Source organism: Sinocyclocheilus grahami, unplaced genomic scaffold (assembly GCF_001515645.1).
Source record: "Sinocyclocheilus grahami isolate Dianchi unplaced genomic scaffold, SAMN03320097.WGS_v1.1 scaffold570.1, whole genome shotgun sequence".
Taxonomy (NCBI): domain Eukaryota; kingdom Metazoa; phylum Chordata; class Actinopteri; order Cypriniformes; family Cyprinidae; genus Sinocyclocheilus; species Sinocyclocheilus grahami.
Genome location: NW_015505749.1, coordinates 98,407 through 118,364, shown reverse-complemented (window position 1 = coordinate 118,364; position 19,958 = coordinate 98,407). Strand labels below are relative to the sequence as shown.

The window sequence follows — 19,958 nt, the reverse complement described above, 5'->3', positions numbered from 1 at the left end:
TAAATACCGGAAAAGATCGATTCGCAGCTTTTGAGAATCGATATCGAAGCGACGTCATTAAAAAAAAAAACGATTAATCGAAAAATACTTTTGCCCATCCCTAATCCTAGGCGTATATGACTTTCTTCTTTCAGACGAATCCAGTCGGAGTTATATAAAAAATGGTCCTGGCTATTCCAAGCTCTATCATTGCAGTCAGCGGGTGTTGCAGTGCTTCAGTCCAAAAGAAGTGAAATAAAAAGCGCCCATCCATAAAAAAAAAAAGTGTCTCACACGGCTCCGGGGGTGAACAAAGGCCTCCTGTAGTGAATCGATGCGTTTTTGTAAGAAAAATATCCATATTCAAAACGTAATAATCACTTTAATCTAGCTTGCGCTCACTGTTGTAAACGGAAGCCGTTCCGGGCGGATGACGTATGAGTTCAGCGCTGCGCATGCACTGGTGAGCCTCGTGAAAACCAACGTTTGTTTACAGGATCAAAGGAAGCAGTTTCCTTCCTTTAGCAGAGGAAAACCAGTCTCCTCTTGGCTTACATCGAAATCCCCCGACATTCCTCTTTATAAATCCTCGTTTTGTACTTCCAATTCGTGACCTTTGTTTTGTTTCTCTCCCCTGCGCTTCCGCGTGCGTCACTTCTGAGCGGCGCATGCGCAAAGCCAACCTCATACGTCATCCGCCCGGAAGCTTGACGTGGACTAGTCGCTGGTCCTATAGAGGGCGCAACAGGATAAGAAATCTTTGAAGGACTTCCACATTTATGCTCCGCTTTCAATCAGTTAAAATGACAAATAAATGCATACTCTGAAAGCGCTCCACAAGACGTGTGATTATATTACTGGATGCTTGAAATTTGAACGGGAGAATGCACGTTTTAAATGGCTTATTGTACATGCAAGTTAACCGCCGTTCTAATCTAATGTGCTGCTGCGTTGTAGCACACATGCCCGTAGCCAGCTATGAGGTCACCGAGGTCTGGACCTCGGTATTTTTCTGAGGTGTACTTTGTGAAATAATTGCCTAATATAGTATTAACTCTTCCTTCGTGCTGCAAAGATAGTGCACAACACCAAGATCAAACTTAAGCCTCCTCATTTGAACTGCCTCAGCCGTCTGTCACGGTGACAGCCACCGCTTGTCAATCTCAAAAATATTTGAGATGACCAATCAAATAAAAGTAGGTGGGCTTTGTTCACAGCAGCTGCATAGGGCGAATTTCAACGCAACGCTTCAGTTAGCGGCTATACAGTGCGGGATAAGATGTAAGTAGCCAAACATTTCATATCTGACAGCTGTTTTACGTTAGAAATGTTAAACGACTTACAAATATAATGAGGAATACAAACTAATAAACCTGTCTTAATATCTCCATTTTGAATTGACGTGATTCATGTAATAGGATTCGTAATTGTCAATGTGAGGGGACAAGAAACAAAACCGTTTTCATATTAGGCATATGATTAATAATGAATGGGCCTATACTGTGAATTTATTAAACTTAATTACGTAGCTTTCCTGGTAGCCTTCAGTAAAGTAACTTGTTTAATAAAACGATTCATAAAACATAAATATCAGTCGACCATTTGTTTAATTTGTTCACTGACAAAGATGAAAATGAAAATACTATCAATCAAAGCAGAGAGCTGGTATTGACATATAATAAACTGCCCACTGACATGGTTTTAAATTGTTATCCAAATGTTTGGCCTTTAATTATTTCCTTTTAAAATGCAAACATTAGGAGTGTCAAAATGGCTGAAAAACTAAATAAGAATTTTATACTTAAATATTATTAATAGTATTCGAGTTATATTCAGATTTAAAAGTCATAATTTCAGTTAGGGGAAAAAAGCTTTTGTCTCCTGTGGCGGGGGCGGGATTTGGGACCTCAGTAATTTTAAAACCCTGGCTACGGCCCTGGTAGCGTGCACAGGCTACAGACAGTAGCTCGTACATCATGCACAGATCGCGAGCACACAATCATTCAGCACGGAAATGTATCGTCAACACTGTTTTGTGATTTCTCAATAAAATAGCTTAGAAACTGAAAAGTTCAAGCATATATTTCTTAACTAAATCCCACAGCTTCACTACTAGTAGAGAAACGCTGCCAGGTAGAATTAATTCACACACGCAATCGCTCTCACTAATGCATTCGTAATATGTGCTACTTTACTGTGCTACTTTATCTGTATCTGATTTAGAACGAGCAGAAATCTGTGAGAAATATAATGACCCAAAGACAAAAGAACTGATAAAAATTAGCTGTTATAGGAGCAATAGCCATGTGGGCAGCGCTGTGTCATGCCATAGCTGTACACAAGGTGTTTGAGTCTCAGCTACAGCTTCAGGCTTATTTGTTCATTAATGATGTCATCAGCGACTAGTCGATGTCGATTTGACTTTCATCACATAAAAATCTACTTTCAAAAAATCCGAAGTCATTCAACCCCTACTTAGAAACATCTCTTTTACCTTAAAAACAAAGGTAGTCTTTCTTTCTCTCTCGCAGTGCACATAAGGCGTCTTTGTCCTGCACTGTTTTTTCAAGCACATTTGAAGCGTATGTGCGGCTCTGAATGAACTCTCACGGTCAGTCTAGAAATTGCTTTGATGCCAAGACCAGCGGCCACACCTGAAGAAAATTATTAAACAATGACATTACCTTATGATGTAATATACTGTTTATATATTTTATTTTTGTGCTGAAAAATTCTCCCAGATCAGCTCAACCAACCTGTGCATGTAGGTTTAGAATGCTGCACTTCATGTCTGCAGGTTTTGTCAGAAATTTAAAACGTGTGAAACTTGAAAATTGTTGTTAAATAATACAATTACAATATTTATTGTTCTGTTAATTTACAATAGAATATTAATTTGCCATTTTATTGATACAAATCTATGAATAGAAATTAAAATGGTATTTTTGTTCATTTGCAAAAGGATATTGACCATTCACATTCAATTCTATTAATAGTAATTAACATTTTCACCTAGTGAATGTTTTTGTTGTTGTTGTTTTCTAGTTATACTCAATTCTTAAAATCTTTGATAGGCTAGAAATCTATTTTTTTTTCTGTCTCTCTCTCTCGTTTTTAATCAGTATTTAGTAGTGACCATAAACTGGGAAAGTCATGGAAATTATTGGTTAAAGGTATGGGAACACTGGTTATGTAAAGCTAGACTTGTGCGCTCACATTTCAGTCAAACCTTTGTTAAAAAGGGTATCAGGTCGATGAACTACAGATGAAAATAAAACATTGCACACAATGTCGACCTTTGTCAGGCTGTGACGTGTTTTAAAAGGTTTCCTCTGACCCATGGGAAATTAGGTGGGGTGGCGGCAGCCAGCAGGAGAGCTCACAGCCCTGCTCTATCACCTTTGTAGCCTTGAGCGAGACACTTAAACCCTGGTTGCTCTAGGGGAACTCTCCCTGCAATTAGTGTCTTGCGCATCTCGTTGGTCTGTTAGGTGGCAATTATATAATTCTCTTCTCCTCCCCACCTTCTCTTTCTCCTTTTGTTCATTGAAAACAAGTTGGACATTCTGCATGTGTCCAAATACATGCTGTAGGCATTAGTGCTCTGCGTTTAACCCATCCTAAGTGCACACACACAGCAGTGAACACACACCCGGAGCAGTGGGCAGCCATTTATGCTGCAGCGCCCGCGGAGCATTTGGGGATTCGGTGCCTTGCTCAAGGGCACCTCAGTCGTGGTATTGAAGGTGGAAGAGAGCAACGTGGAAACCTCACTACTGATAAATTTGCACTTGGTCAGAGTTGGTATTTAATGGTGTGTCACATTTTTTAATCTGTACAGGTAAAGCTGTCTTCCTGGCCCGGGATAAGCACCACCTCTCAGACCTGTGTCATCTGATTCGCCATGACGCCCCGTACCTGTTTCAGGAGTATGTGAAGGAGAGCCATGGACGGGATGTGCGAGTGGTTCTAGTCGGAGGGAGAGTGATAGGATCTATGCTGCGCTGCTCTACCGACGGACGCATGCAGAGCAACTGCTCACTTGGTACACAATCGCACACTTACCTCGCATAAAATATTTGACTTGTGATGTAAAATGTCATTATGTATAATATGTAGAATTTTTGTGGCCTGTTTTTTAAGTGTCTCAATAGTTATTTTAGTACTATTCATATACTGTAATAGTGTTTCTTTTTTTTCTTTTTTTATTGAAAATAACTTTTTTATATTATACTTTTTAGTTTTAGTTCAGGTTTAAGTTTTTTTTTGTTTTTTTTTTATATATATGACTTCAATTTTTTTTACTATTACAGTTTCAGTAATTTAAGTTTTTTTTAATCAAATGTTTCAGCTTCAATTTAGTTACCAATTTTAATTTCTCTAGTTTTATCTGACAACAACACTTCCCATAATTTCCCATTAGCCTCCCTGCTCATGATTTCGCTCTCTTTTCTAGGTGGGGTGGGAATGATGTGCCCCCTCAGTGAGCAGGGGAAGCAGCTGGCAGTGCAGGTGTGCAATATTTTGGGGATGGACGTCTGCGGAATCGACCTGCTGCAGCTAAACGACGGTTCCTTCGTGGTGTGCGAGGCCAATGCCAATGTGGGCTTCATCGCATTCGACCAGGCTTGCGGGATGGACGTGGCGGGCATCGTGGCTGACTACGCCCTCTCCCTCCTGCCAAGCCGCCTCAGCAGGAAAATGTCGCTGCTCTCCGTGGTCTCCAGCACCAGCGAAACCAGCAGCGAGCCTGAGGTCTGTATCCCGACTGAGGTGATAATCCCCACAGAGGTTTGTATTCCCAATGAGATCTGCCCGCCCGGCGCTTCCTGTGCCATCCCTGACGGCGTCTCCGCCATGAGTACAAGCTCCACCTCCAGCGAGAGTGAGGAGGATCTAACCAAAACAGGCCCCGCTCCTGTCACAGCAGATCCCGCCTACAATATCAACTCCCTTCTCGCGAGTGAGATAAAACTGTTGACTGAGTGAGCTGGAATTACAGCCACAAACACACACACACACACACACACAGATATACACAATCGTCAAAGAGCGACACATACTGAAGTGGACATTATACATTCAGATGCACACGTGTAATCATACTAACCCTCCCTGTAAACCCCCATCTGAGGCTGCTCCCCTGATGTTTTCGTCTCCATTGACAGACTATAGAATTATACAAGCGTACAGTGCAGTCGGAAGTGCACTAGATAGTGTACGCTCCAGCCTGGCTATAGTGCACCAGCTGAATATGCGTTTGCCACTGTAATTTGAGGGTGCATGCACTGTAGAGTGGTTTTACCAGGACATGATTCCCAAATGTAACCTTTCAACTACCATCAACTGGATTCTTATGTACATACTGTGGGTTAGGGTACACACATACTGACATACACTTAAGGACATACTAAAGTCTGTATTATAGAGAGAGAATGAATGAATTTTGTCTGTTACAAACCTTGTGGTAAAGCCTGGCTGAAGGTATAATGCATTGCATGTGTGGGGCGAGAAAGAGGAAACCAAATGGACCCAAATTTCAACTGCCCACCAGGATACAAAGGCACATACCTCCCAGCTCTCAAAAAGCCCACACAGACAGACACATAGAGGGACCGCAAGAACAAAAACTGGAAAGCTGTGAATATTCTCATCCATCCCAACTCTTTTAAAAAGCATGAATGAGTATGAGTTATTTTAGTCTGTTGCAGTGGCTGCCTGTAGTAAATTAATTACTGCTGATCAGACAAGCGTAAAGGTTTCATTTGCTTTGCCGGTGTCTAAAATTGAACGACTGATGTGGGACCCGTTTTGAATTACCTTCCTTAATGTGTAAGTGAGGATTTGGCCCATAGGAACTTAATTCTCACAGGCATCTTCTGTCTGGTAATTCTGTGAATGAGGCGGCCATTTTAGAGGTCCACCATCTCAAACTGGTTAAAGCACTCTGTTTACGGATCAATAGTATGGAAGATATTGTGAACTTGCTGAGCTTCTTTTTACAATGTCTACTATGCAAATCTGCTAATGACCACATGCCGATCTGCATGTCTGCCACCCCAAAAGCAATTTCCCCACATATTAGAGTCTGAACAGTGAGTTGCATAGAAATAGAGCAAGTAGACTTTTAAATACTAATGTTTTTACCACAAGGGCTGAACAATTTGCCAACACTAAGCGCTGATGATGAATAAGCTATTTGTCTTCAACGATTTGTTTGTACTGCAACAATAAAACTGAAGTGTCAACTCAAACGGGTGCTACAACTGCTCTTAATTCAGCCCAGTGGTCTAAAAGCCAATGATAACCTGAAAGAAAACCAGGAATTGTATTGATTTGCGCTAAATTAACAATTAAATTACTCTGAGTTATATCTGGACACCACGCATTTCTCATAAGTCTAATTCTTCTATTTAAACTTAAGCAACTCTATTCATGTCCCTTTTTCTATCTGGACGTGTCTCACTATTTCTTCATTTCAGCAATTCACATTGAGTCTTAAAGATTCCATACAGCAAACCTAAAGTGGACCAAGCTCACAATCCAAGCCAGCTCAGAATGGTTTACAATGTTAGACGTCATAGACTTTAGATCAATTAAATGTGAGTCCGGACTTTAGATGAAAATTCGTTTACATTAAGATGCAATATAGATTTTAAATTTAGAGTCAACTCAGGGAAGCAGCCTTGATCAAATTCCTCTCCTTGGAAACATGTGACACATTCATGCTAGACAGCCCTGCCTATGTGTATCAATAAACAAAAGGACAAAGCATTATAAAATATTAAGAAACAGATGCTGTGAGACCTGATTGTTACATGCACTCTTTTCTTGTTTGTTTTATAATATTTAGTGTTCTGTTGTCTTTTCGTAATTTATAATTTCCGTTTTTTTTTTTTTTGAGAAAAAGGAAAAACTGGTTTATATGCGATAATCTTGCTTGAGAAAGACTGAAGCGTGATGAAGGGTTTTGGTGTGAGTTTGACTAAACAGCCGTTGACCACCTGAGACGCACACACACACACTCTTCTCACCGCCCCCTCTCAAGCGTTGTGATTTGCTGTCTTGTGTGTGATGTGTTCCATCATTCCATGCAACCAGAGACTTGCACCTCCACCTCTTTCCACACAAGAACAAGTGTCCCTGTAAACTCTTGACACTTTTTGGTGTTCGCGATAACGCACCATATGGTTGTCAAACTCTTACAAGCTCTGCCTCCACTTCCTAGGACAAAACAGGAAGTCTTTTCTCCCCTTATGTTACATATCAAACCTGTGTGACTCCAAATCGTAACGCTTCATAAAATGCAAATTCAGAATGGAGAGGTCAAACTCTCATGACAGTAGTTCAAAAACTCGCATCGGAACTGAGAGCTACAATAGCATCATCGGATCTGCCACTTGTCAATATGAAGTAATGCTCAATCTGATTGTTAAGGTACCCCTATACCCCTCCGACTTGTCAGGTTGGCAATTAACTAGCGTCACCTAACTAAAAATGAAAAACAACAGTTGCTGCTAATGAACACTTAGCTCTCTGGTATGGAAAAGGGAAATGTTTTGAGACTCCCATGTGTTCATTTCATTGCCTCTTTTTCTTTTTCTAGTGGGAATCTAAATGCCAAAAAACCAAGCAATGTTGTATAATTTAAAACAAGAAATTACTAGTGATAGAACGCTAACATTGATGTTATGTGTTATTACGTAATAATACCAATAATACCAATAAAGACATTTTTAAAATGTCCAGAACGTGAAACTGTGTCAGCTTGTCTATTTATCTCACGTCACAGTTGACAGGCCTTTTTCACTGATCTTTTGCAAGATTTTAGCTGTAGTCTGCCTCACAAAAAAAAAGTGTGGTCACATTTACTGTTGTTCTGCAAATTTTTGCATGCTGAGTCCAATCATTTTAATAGGAATCCACTCGTTTGGCGAAAGATTTCCCTGTCCAGATGGTTGAGTTGGTCACAAATTCACTGGCACTGCATTGACTAACAGAAAGCTGCTTGGTTTTAAAGTAACTTCAGTGTGAGCTCTGCTTCATACATCACTATTGAGATAGACATTTTTTGCCCACAAATGTGACCTCACCTTAATTAAACATAAATAGCTCCCAATATCATTCGATTTAAAGAATGAATGAATATGAACACCGTACAGTGTAAAGACACTGTTGTTGTGCTGTATATTGTGGTCCATTTTGATTTTTTGTGTTTGGTGTGTAGGTTAGTGGCCAGTCTCATTCCAAGTGTTTTTCAGCATGTTGAAGTAGATTATGGATTGACTCTCTCAGTGTGTTTTGCTCATTTAACCCCTGGATCAACACCTCAGCCTTCTTCCCATAACCCAAAGCCTATATACACAAAAACATAAAAGGAATATATACCAAAAACAAAAAAAGACAATCTAGTTTCTAAACAGAAAAAGACCAGAACAATATCACCTATTTTATATGATAGTGTGGCAAGTTTAGCTGTTTAATTTAGGGAGTATAGTGTAGTTGAATGAATAATGGGACGTTAACAGTTTGATATAAGAGCTGTGAAGCGATAAATCAGGGAGTTTCGTTGTAGTTTGATCTGAGAGCTGGGAGGTTGAACAAGCTTATGATAAGAACTGAGGATTTAAGCTGTAGTCTGAGATGTAAGAGGAATCCTAAAAGAGAATCCAATTACAACCAGAATAGCAATGGAACAGTCAGACTGTCCATTTCCATCATGGCTTTAGTCTTTAGTGTTAATCTGCACTGAAGTCAAAAGCACTTAAACATGTTCACAGCACAACCCCATCCAAGTCTATGGAATTCAAACATTCCATCTCAGCACATTCAATGATTTGGTTATGCAGGGTACTGTTGAGGAGATGAGTGTTGAATTCAGGAGCATACCGTAAATGTATCTCATGAAGTGTCTGAATTGAATACTTTAATTGGTCAATCTTTATTGTTTACCTTGGTGTAGTTGTTGCATAGTAACCAGAGCATAGCCAGAGAATGAGCCAACATCGCTGACTGGTCAGGGCGAGGATTCACACACTGTTCCTCAAACTCTAAGATACATCTCAACATCTGATCAGCCTCCACACACTGGGCCTCATCTACACACAAAAGAGGATGATCAATGTCAGCTATATTAGTCACAGGTGAGTGCAGCAGTTTGATTCTGAGAAACCAGATCTGAGGCTGAATGATGAATTCTGTTGAATAATCTCTAGGAGATATTCAGAAATGTGATCTACCTTCTAGTGTTTTGAAATATATCCCTTATAGGGAGTTGCTCCCATCTGTTATTGTTTGCCAGGCTGATAAATTAGCCAATATTTGACCACTTTGAGATTATCTGAATCGGCTGATAACCATGCTAGCTTGGTCCATTAGGAGAAGCATTAACTCTCCCTGGTGTCAGTTTAGAAATCTACCAACAACCACATCTATAAATAATGTTACTGCATAAAAATGTTGACTCATATTTACACTACTGTTCAGTGAGATAAAAAAAAACACTTATTTGCATGTAACAGAAATCAAAAGTGACAATAAAGACATTTATAATGTAAAACATTTTTTTTTACCTTCTATTCATCAAAGAATCCTGAAAAATGTATCAAGGTTTCTAAGAAAACACGTTTTGAACAATGATAAGAACTGTTTCTTGAGCAGCAAATTAGAATGATTTCTGAAGGATTATGTGACTTGTAAATTCAGTTTTGCCATCACAAAAATAAATTATTTTATTTTTATATTTATCATATATTCATAAAGAACAGTTATTTTAAATTGTAATAACATTAAAATAATGTATAATTATTAGCTTATATCAGTTTATTTTGTTATTTTTTAAAGTTTTTTAAACATTAAAGTTCATGTATTCCAAACAAACATAAAGGCACAATGAACAATAGTATTTTTTATGAATTAACATTATGCTGATTTAACATGAAATGTATTAATTTATAAACTAAGTTGCTTGACTGAACAGTGAGTATAGTTTGATGTTAGGCTTCACTGACCACTGACATGATATGACTGTCTGCCATCAAACATCAAACTATACTGACATGATATGACCTACAGAGACAAAAAGAATCAAACTGGCTAGTCTGTGTCCCTGATTGATACCAGGTCATGCTTGTTGTTGTAGCTCTGTGCAGTCACATCCACTAGGACATGCAGAGCAAGGCCGGCTGAGCTGTTTCCTGCTATAGAGTCATCTGGTCAGAAGTTATAATATGATGTGGCTGGCCAGAGGGCGGAACCGGCGCCAGTCTACTGACCTCAGGTCAGTCAGAATGAGGCCAGAGAGCAGGAAGGATCAAGCGTACTGACCACTGACCAGCCAGCCAGCCACGTCACTGTAAGACTTAGCCAAAACACCGCTGAGGTTAATAGGCTTAGAGAGAACTAGGGCAGAAGCGCCACACGTACTCGTGGCTGTGTCATGTTTGATCTCAGTTATCAGTGGAACGAACTAGGTTTTGCTCTAGGACACAACCTCATGGCTCTAAATATAACACTAACCTCATACGAACTACAAACAATACACAATACATACAATCATGATGGTACAGGCTGCTACAAAAGCTTATGATAAATGAAATCCACACCATACAGATGCTACCATATACAAATTAAATGTATATATCAGGATATAGATTACATATTAAAATAAAGTTTTTTTTGCAAGTTCAAAGTGTAATAGAAATGAATTTATTCATTTTAATTATTATTAAAAAAATCTTATTTTTAATATATCTCTATTAAAAGCCGTCTGTAAAATGAGTGAGTTGTAAGATTTCCGAAAAGGACAAATCATGGGAGCCTGTTTAATAAAACTTAAACTTAGTAGTTAAGTAAACTTAACGGCCCAATTGTTTGGTGTTTTAGGAATAACAGTCTTTATGATTATGAATGCATACACAAAGCATGGCAAGACATCATTAGAGAAGAAGAACAGTGGGCAGAAACAGAAAGTGAATGATAGGGACTGTCAACATTAAAACGGTCTGTGTCAAAACAACATAGAACTACTTCTGCAAAGTGACAGCAAACCTCAATATCCACCTTGAAGACAGTGTTTCCACAAAAACGTACCACAGAGAGCTTCACAAAGCCGGCATTCATGAAAAAGCTGCAATTGCTAAAACTTTAATAATAGATACCAATGCTAAAATGCAAAGAAATATGCTGTCATGATCTTAAAACCTGGACATTTGGAGCACCAGGATGAATTTTAACATCTGCCCTGGCCAGCTCAATTACCTGACCTGAATATTATCAAAACACTATGGACAGTTTTGGAGAGAAGAGTGAAAAGCTGATTTCCCAAGACCCCATTTATTAAATATTACTGCAATTCAATTAAAATTTTAATAACTGTTTTCTATTTGAATATATTCTAAATCTAATCTATTACTGTGACAGCAAAGCCGCATTTTCAGCAAATCCTTCTATTATGATTCTAATACGATTTGGTGCTCAAGAGACATTTCTTATTATTATCAATGTTTAAAACAGATGTGCTGCATTGTATTTTGGTGGAAACATTTTTTTCAGGGTTCTTTGATAAATAGAAAATGCTAAACAACAGCATCCATTTGACAAAAATATTTTGTAATATTATAGATTTGACTATAAGTGATCAATTTAATGCATCTCTGGACAATAAAAGTATTAATTTCTTAAAACTCAAACTTTTGAACAGTATATATAGTAATATTTCACAAAAAAATTGTATATGCTGATTGGATGAATAATGTTTGCAAATGTCTCTTTGTGGAGGTTAACTGTCTTTATGCCACTCACCAAAACACTCTGGTTGAGTGCCGCTCCGACTGATACCATCTATCAGCTTACACAAGTGAGCGTGCCATGAATTTGCCACCTGTACACACGCACGCAATACGATGAGAGACATTTCACAGAGACAGATGTCTCGATGTGTGCTGATGGTGGGTTTGCCTACCTCTGTGTAGAGCGAATGGGCAATGCCAGGCTTGTTTTGCTTCAGAAACACATCAACCATAAGGAAATATCCTCCAGACATCACGTACTGCCCAAACCAAACATCTCACTGGCATAGTACACCTACACATAGAAAAAAAATTACATATAGTCAGTTATGTACAGTTAATACACACATAAATAAATGATTGAAATATGTTTTTTGTTACAATTATAAATGCCAGTACGCCCCAATTGACCAATCGGGATTACTTATTTCAAAGGGCCTTGCAATATTCTTACAAAATCCTAATATATATTACCACACAAACACGCATCACCAATAAGTCATAGCAGATAATTATGTACATGCAATCCAATAACAGTGTTCCACATGTTTTTGGACTCACGTCATTGGCAAAGTGAGTGAGAGCAGATGTGTATTTTCCCGTGGCAGCATGCAGGCGGCCCAAGGTTCTGTGTAGCTGATGAAGGACAGTGTGGCTGCAGCCTGGTGTTTTCATTACTGTCCACTCAGCCTTAGACAGATACTCATGTGCCTGGGAAAGAGAACCTAAACCTAAACACACAACAGCAACATGCATTATGAACAAAACGTCCTTGATGCCTCTTGAATTTAAGTGAGCCTGGCTATTAGAAGGTTTTTCTACTCAATACAACCCTCTTTGATGTTTCCGTTGGAATAGACATCCAATGTTTTAAAGATTCATGCCTGGTTTGCTCATCTGTCAAACAGAAGATGAAAGCAGTCACTGTGAATTCTCAGCATACAAAGCATAGCATCTATCCATACAGACAGAAGCTTAATTATCAGGGGTGTGTCTCAATCCGCTCCCTAGTTCAACAGTGCACTGCCCAGGGAGTTGGCCATTCCTAGGGCCATTCTCATCATCAAGACCATTCCATGTTCACTCCCAAGAAATCCACTGAATCCACCATAAAATCCAGCGAGCATCAGCTGCTCACTATATTCACTTACTGGAAATGTCGTCATGTCTGCAGTCTTTAAAACCTTTTATTCCTAATATGCACAGAAGGGAAGCAACCCTGCAAATTATGTGTTTTTATAAGAAGAACTGTAATATATTATAATTAAAAATAAAATGTAATTTATTTTAATAATTGTTTAATAATTGTTCATTTATGCATGTTCTGCCATTTTGTTATAAATTTGTCTGTAAGATTTAAAAAAATGTTTTTAAAAGAAGTCAAATGATCACCAAGGCTGCATTTATTTGATTGAAAATACAGTAAGACATTATTGTGAAATACTTTAACAATTTAATTATTATTTATTATAACTGTTTTATGTTTTAATATATTTAAATAAAACAAAATGTATTCCTTTTTCAGCAGGAATAAATGCATTTTCAGGAGCCATTATTCCTGACTTTAGTCTCACAAGATCCTTCAGAAATCATTCTATGCTGATTTGATGCTCAAGAAACATTTATTATTATCATTATTGTGCTGCTTAATATTTTTGTGAAAAACATGATTTTTGGTCAGGATTCTTTGATTAAAAAAGAAAGTTCAGAGAACTACATTTATTTGAAAATGAAATATTTTGTCATATAAATGTCTTTACTCTCACTTTTGATCAATTATCACATCCTTACTGAATAAAAGTATTCATTCTTATAAAAAAGTTTTACAGATTTTTTTATTTAGAGTATATCATAAGCATTTTGTTTCTTGCTTAATTAGCTTACTGTCTGAATATTATGTTTGCACATTACCTGTTTTACAAAATGCTAAATGCTAACTGCAGTGCAAGCATATTTTATAACAGCTGTTATGTAGATGCACTATACGTGTTATACAGAGAGGTTGTTTATTAATACCAGATGCATATCAATGCGCAGTTTCTTGTCTCAGAAATGGAGACGCAGCTCATGACGAAGAGCTTTCAATGCAAGAGTTTTTCATTCAGACAGTACACATCTACATGACTGGTCTGCCACATCCTGAATTACATAACAAGTGTCTCTCTCCGCAGTTCATGTCCAAGCACCGCCCTTGAGCCCACCAATAGACCGTCCCACAGGAAGTAAACAGGGCTCATTGGCAGCCTCAGATTTTAGCAAACGTTTGTTTCCATTCTCTCCTGAAGTGGAAGTTATTGGCTGTCAGCCTCCAGAGAGGTTCAGAACGTGAATCAAACTATTAAGTCTACCCGTGGCTTTCAATCTAATGGACCTTAGAGAGATTTAAAATTAGTACAGCATTGTGTTGCTTTCTGCAGATGTGTTTCTATGCATGTCTCACCTATATTAGCCTGTGCGAGCAGTAGATAAGCTGGTACCAGTTCAGCAGCACAGGATCCGTTCACCCGTATGGCCCAGCGCCGGAATAGGAGAGCAGCCAGTAACACATCCTGGAACCTCTTCTTGGACACCCACCTCTGTGCCTCTATCTCTACTATAGTAGTAACATCTGATGTTTCTAGCGTCAAAAACACACAAAACACTGACTAATTCGATATCTGCCCTGCTGGCATCCCATTTGCCCCAATTTCTGTGTTGGAGTGCATACAAACCTTTTTCTTCAGTGTTTCTTTGTGGTGGTGCTCTCGGTCGGACTGCAGTGTGCCGAATGATGCAGGTGCACGGATAGATACCAGCAACGGACATACTTTTTCATGAATACTGGTCCAGTCGGTCTGCTGGTGGTCACAGTTACTACACACACACACACACACACACACACAGACACAGACACACAGACAAACACACATTACAGAGACTTTTAATGTTTTCATATACAGCTAGTTATAAATACCATAACCAAACTCAAATAGAAAACTTTACGCATTTTTACAATAAAAAAATTATGTACTTTTTCAAATACAGTTTTTCAAAACTTGGACATTTCCAAAAGGGGTTTTTGTCAGATTTAGCTCATTTCTAGGTACAAATTTGTCCTTAAGATATAAGTAGGTACATGTGTACACACGTTGGCATGGTTTACGGGACTCTGCATAGGTGTAATGGTTTTTGTACTGTACAAACTATTTTCTATCCCCTTACCCTAACCCTACCCCTCACACACACACACAAAACACAATTTAATATGATTTTAGGCCATTTGGTTTACCAGAACACAAGACGTGTCCTCATAAATCGTGTTCAAATTGTAATACCTATGTCATTATACACATTTGTGCCTCATAAACCATATAAACCTGTACACACACACACACACACACACAAACGTGTTCCAACTTGTAACACAATCTCCTTTTGTGAAACAGACACAAAATAAAGCAAGCCATTTAGGTTCGAAACAAAATAGCCGAATAAATAAAGACAGTGTTTTCATATTTCATTTAACTATCGCTTATAAGAGCTGCCCGTCAACGAACATTCTGTTTCTGTCCAAGTTATATCGATATGTATTTGCATGTTGACACTGAGACCATAGAGGGTTGTGAGGAGGATTGTGGCGGCTTTAAAAACAGCAAGTGAAAACTCCACGCAAGCACACAAAACACATACATTTTCCAGTCATATTTCTTTCTCTTTTTCCTGGTTGTGTTTAAGCACGCATGGCTGGCTATTCTCTTCCCTCGGCACATAATTTCTCCTCCAGCTGTTTGAACTCGTTCAACCTTTCCATCTCTGCAGTAGCGCGGCCAAGAAGAATGTGCGCATGACTTGTTTGTCTACAGTGCCACCTGCTGTCTGTACGCGCAATTACAAAATGGCGCATTACGTATTACTAGTTTAAAGGTCGGTTAACAACACCAGTTGGCTGGTTAATATGAAGACAAAAACACAAGGGCCCGACCAGACTCACCAGTAAAATGTAACCAGGCATTTTGTGCACTGACGTTTTGCAGGTTTCTGGCAAAGTTCGCACAGCTTCTTCACTCCTTTAGGATTTGCTAGTAGGTTGATGGTGGCCGACATCCCAAATAAATTTACCCGCAGCTGTTTCAGCCTTCAAAATGTGCTTAAATTAATACAAAACCTTTTATTTTCCTTTCTAACCACAAGCCATTTCAAGAGTTTTCCAATTACAACTCAGCTCACGCAATAATTTTCCTTTCTGTGTGAGTTAGTAGTGTTTTTCAATTCGGTTCCCATGGAGACGAGCTGACGAGGATTTGTCTGCCCCTGCGATTTTAACGTTTTATATTTGTTTTGTTTTTTATATACACGGTTTATAGTTTTGTATTTACAATAGCGTAATTACTGTATTTCAATTTATATTTTACATGCATAGTTAAAACGCTTCATTTGCTAAATCTTATTGTCTCGAAATACAGGTAAAATGTAAAGCAGTGATTTTGCATATATATCCATCTGAACGTAACCCAAAGACTGAAATGTTCTCAGGCATGCTAGGGCAAGTTGTCAAACATTGTAAATATTCAAATTTTTCATTTATTCATTTATCATATTTAATCAAAGCAACTTGCAAATGAGAATATAAGCGGATGCAATTAAAGGAAGTAAAGTGATACCATAAAAAAATTCATAAATACTACAAACATACAGCAGATGGGTAAAAAATAATAATTGATACACTGTATGAAGTACAAAACATGTTCATATTTGTTCAGTGGCCTTTATATTTTCATAATTGCGCTATTATTAAAGTTTAGCTGAAAGGTTTATTGCGACATTCTAATGTGACAACTTACCGCATAGTGACAACACGCCTCATTACATTAGGCATGTATTTTTTTTCCCTGGGAAATAATTGTGAGAATATTGAATAACATCCTGTAAGACTTAAAGGTAGCCTACATAGAAACTGACATTAGTGAATATATTTATCAGAGTAGGTTTTCATAGGTAAATAAAGTGATATCTAGTCCTTCAGCCCCATCTTGGTGCACACAGCCTAAATTATTATTTTATCAGAATTTATTTCACTCACAGTAATGACTCATTTACCTAAAAAAAAAAAGTTTATTGATTTGCTCATCCACACAAAAACATACAAAATTTCACACGTGAGATTGCTTAAAATACCTAAAAATACAATTATTTTTCCTTTGCCCTGAATTCCTCATAAGGGCTTGACTCTACCCACTGAGTTTGCATGGAATCTCTGAGCACAAACACACACACACAAATACAAACACTTCCTACCCCTGTCTCTCTTCACCTCAAGTCAAGTGTCTTTCTGACAGGAGACATTTTAAAAGCACGCTGGTGTTACTTCTGTTACATCGACCCACAATTAAAAGCGGGAATACGACGATGGAAAAATTAGAAGAGTAAAAAAAGGCTTTACCCTTTACAATGCATTTTCTCAGGGTGGTCCATTTTCTCTATACAGCAGTGTTTTCCTTCACACAATTACCAACACTAATAAGAAATCCACCTGCACACATAGTGGAGTGGAGTTTAGACAGCTCTGAGCCTGTAAACAGAAGTGCAGAAGTGCAGTCGGAGTAGCGATACTGATCTTATCTGAGATACTGAAAACGAGTTGTTAACACTGCCCTGCTTCTCTTTCTGCTTTTTGTCTCACAGCTGCTATTATTCAGGCGAGCTCTGAGATTACATTACCAGAGAACTGTATACAAGCGCACATCCCTCAGGACCCACACAGATAGCCTACATTTCTACTCAGGAGAGAAAAAAAAGTAAAATTATTTGGCTTACACCATGAATGCTGCGTGTGCATAACTTAGAGTATGAATTTCACCTTAAATGTACCTAATTAAAGTGCACGACACAAAAATTGCCATCTGCACTGACTAAACAACGACACTAGAACAGATTTACTACTTTGCTGAAACAAGAGTTTCTAAAAAATACTACACAGAAACCACATTTTTGATTCGCCTGCTATTTGACTGCAGTGTCACAATGAATCACAGCATGTGGTGGTGTTTCCTCCCTTTGTTTCAATGTTTTCACCTGAAATTGACTCACTCTAGAGCAGTGTTTCCCAACCTTTTTTTAGTCGCAGCACCCTTTGGAAATTCTAACAAACTTGTGGCACCCTACAAAATTACTTTTGTCACAATATTTGAATTTCTAACTTTGATATGATAATTTGAAAAGTATAGATATTCAGTACAACAGGGAAGATCTGCAGAATATAATGTCATACAGATATTTTTAATATTATTAAAAAATTAGTCCATCAGTGGTGGCAATCAGTAGGCTAATTTCTAATGAAGAGACCAATTTATATGACAGATTTTAATGTAGGCTTTTATACATATGTAAACATTATTTAATTACCATTATAACTAGCTATCTCACAAATTTTTGCTTTTATAGTGGGGTAATTTTAGTGCAGTAGCACGAGATAGCTTGATTTCAAACTTTGAATTGAATAAAAAATGACAAGTAAGCAGTCAGTAATAAAATAAGAACAAATAAAGAAATTAATAATGATAGCACAAATAAAAAATAACGACAGGCTTTTTAGTTTTTCAGGTAGGTCTAACAGTAGGGTTAAGATATTTAACTTTTTTAAAAAAAAATTTACCAATTATCCAAATAATGTTTAGTCCTCGAAAGCTATTATTATCAGAACATGTGAGCATAACATAACGGTTAGCAGATCAATGAATGAGAGGGCAGCGTTACCAGAGTTGCCCATATACCACACCATGTTACAACACAGTAGGCTATTGCAGACAGAAACAATACTGTACTACATCCATGTTTCCTGTCGGCTCAATTTTTGAGTGGACTTTGCTGTTCCGATGAGCATGAACGGTATACGAGTGGAGCGACTGAGCGGAGCACACACACGCATAGAGCGGATAATACGCAGAGCGTCACTCCACGTGAAAGTGAAACCTGAGCGGTGAACTCATTTTCGGCAGCCAAAATTTCGGTGCATTTCTAATTATCCTTTTTTCCGACATCAGAAATTGATATTATATAATAGATTTTTTACACGGCACCCCTGTTCTCGACAGATGGCACCCCGGTTGGGAAACACTGTTCTAGATTGCCAAAAACGGTCACTGATATGTTTGAGATCTGCCAAATCTAAAAAGCAGAAGGAATAAAATGGCTTGAGAAACTTCAAGAATATTTCTTCACCTATTTCAGTTTGTAAAAAAAAAAAAAGAGCATCATAGTGAGTGCGGGTTAACACTAGCAGAACTTGAAATGAAGTTGTTTTTATTTCTAGCCAACACAAACTCAGTAGCGTGTTTGTTGCTGGCTCAGTTTAAAATGAAGCACTCTACTCTTCCTTAATATGACACAAAAAGTGTTATCAAATTAAAATCACTACACATCCTCTTGACATTGCAAAAAGCTCTGTAAAAAAGGGTCAGGAGTTAGTATTGTTACACGTATGGCTGTTAAATACAAATAAAACCTGTATGTAGATAGAAAGGCACCTAATCAAGAAACAGGTTCTGTTGGCAACCGTAATTAAAATGGTTTCTAGACATTTAAAAACAACGTGGTCAAAAAAGCAAGTGAACACATACTTGTAAAAGGATCCCCTATTTGAATGTACCCTGGTGAAACTTATCATCTTCATTCATGCTAAATGAAACGTAAAAGCTGAAGCACATCTCTAGCAGTCTTTTCACATGTGAAGTGAGAACTGCCTCAGACAAAAAAAAAAAAAAAGACCTTTGCAATATTGTGTCTGCTGTAGTTCCTAAAAATTGTAACCACAGAAATCTTCATGGTTACAGTACAGAGAGTAAAGAGTTTGATAACCAATGTGAGATAATGAGATCACCAGAGCAGCAAGCAGCCCGTCAAAAAATACATTAAACAGCACTTGGAAACAAACCGTGAATTCTTCTGCCATGCAAAGGCAAAACACAGTAATTATACATTTTGCCCTATTTCATGAGTGAACTCGAGTCCAGTGACAGAAGGGATTTACTAAATGTTCAGAGCACAAAAGCTGATATCAAATCAATCCAAAAACTGTCTGTCTTGACAATTTCTGCACTTTGCCTTTATATGGCAGTCTAGCAAAGCCTGGCACTATTTTCTACCAGCCAATCAGAACAGGTAAGACTACATACACACACTAAACAAAAAAAAATTCAAGCTAAACTTAAAAAG

General features: G+C 38.0%; 1 protein-coding gene and 1 pseudogene across 1 annotated transcript in view; one reads left to right on the top strand and one right to left on the bottom strand.

The window, feature by feature from the left end:
• Nucleotides 1-7,003, top strand: part of LOC107556480 (beta-citrylglutamate synthase B-like) — a 27,694-nt gene extending 20,691 nt beyond the window's left edge. Inside the window, exons 4-5 of the mRNA XM_016239608.1 lie at nucleotides 3,821-4,024; nucleotides 4,436-7,003. Of these exons, the coding sequence (XP_016095094.1) occupies nucleotides 3,821-4,024; nucleotides 4,436-4,968 (737 nt within the window). The 3' untranslated portion in view covers nucleotides 4,969-7,003. The remainder of the gene's footprint in view (nucleotides 1-3,820; nucleotides 4,025-4,435) is intronic.
• A 1,217-nt stretch (nucleotides 7,004-8,220) lies between these two features.
• On the bottom strand, nucleotides 8,221-15,934 carry LOC107556469 (zinc finger MYND domain-containing protein 12-like; annotated as a pseudogene).
• Nucleotides 15,935-19,958: the final 4,024 nt, after the last annotated feature.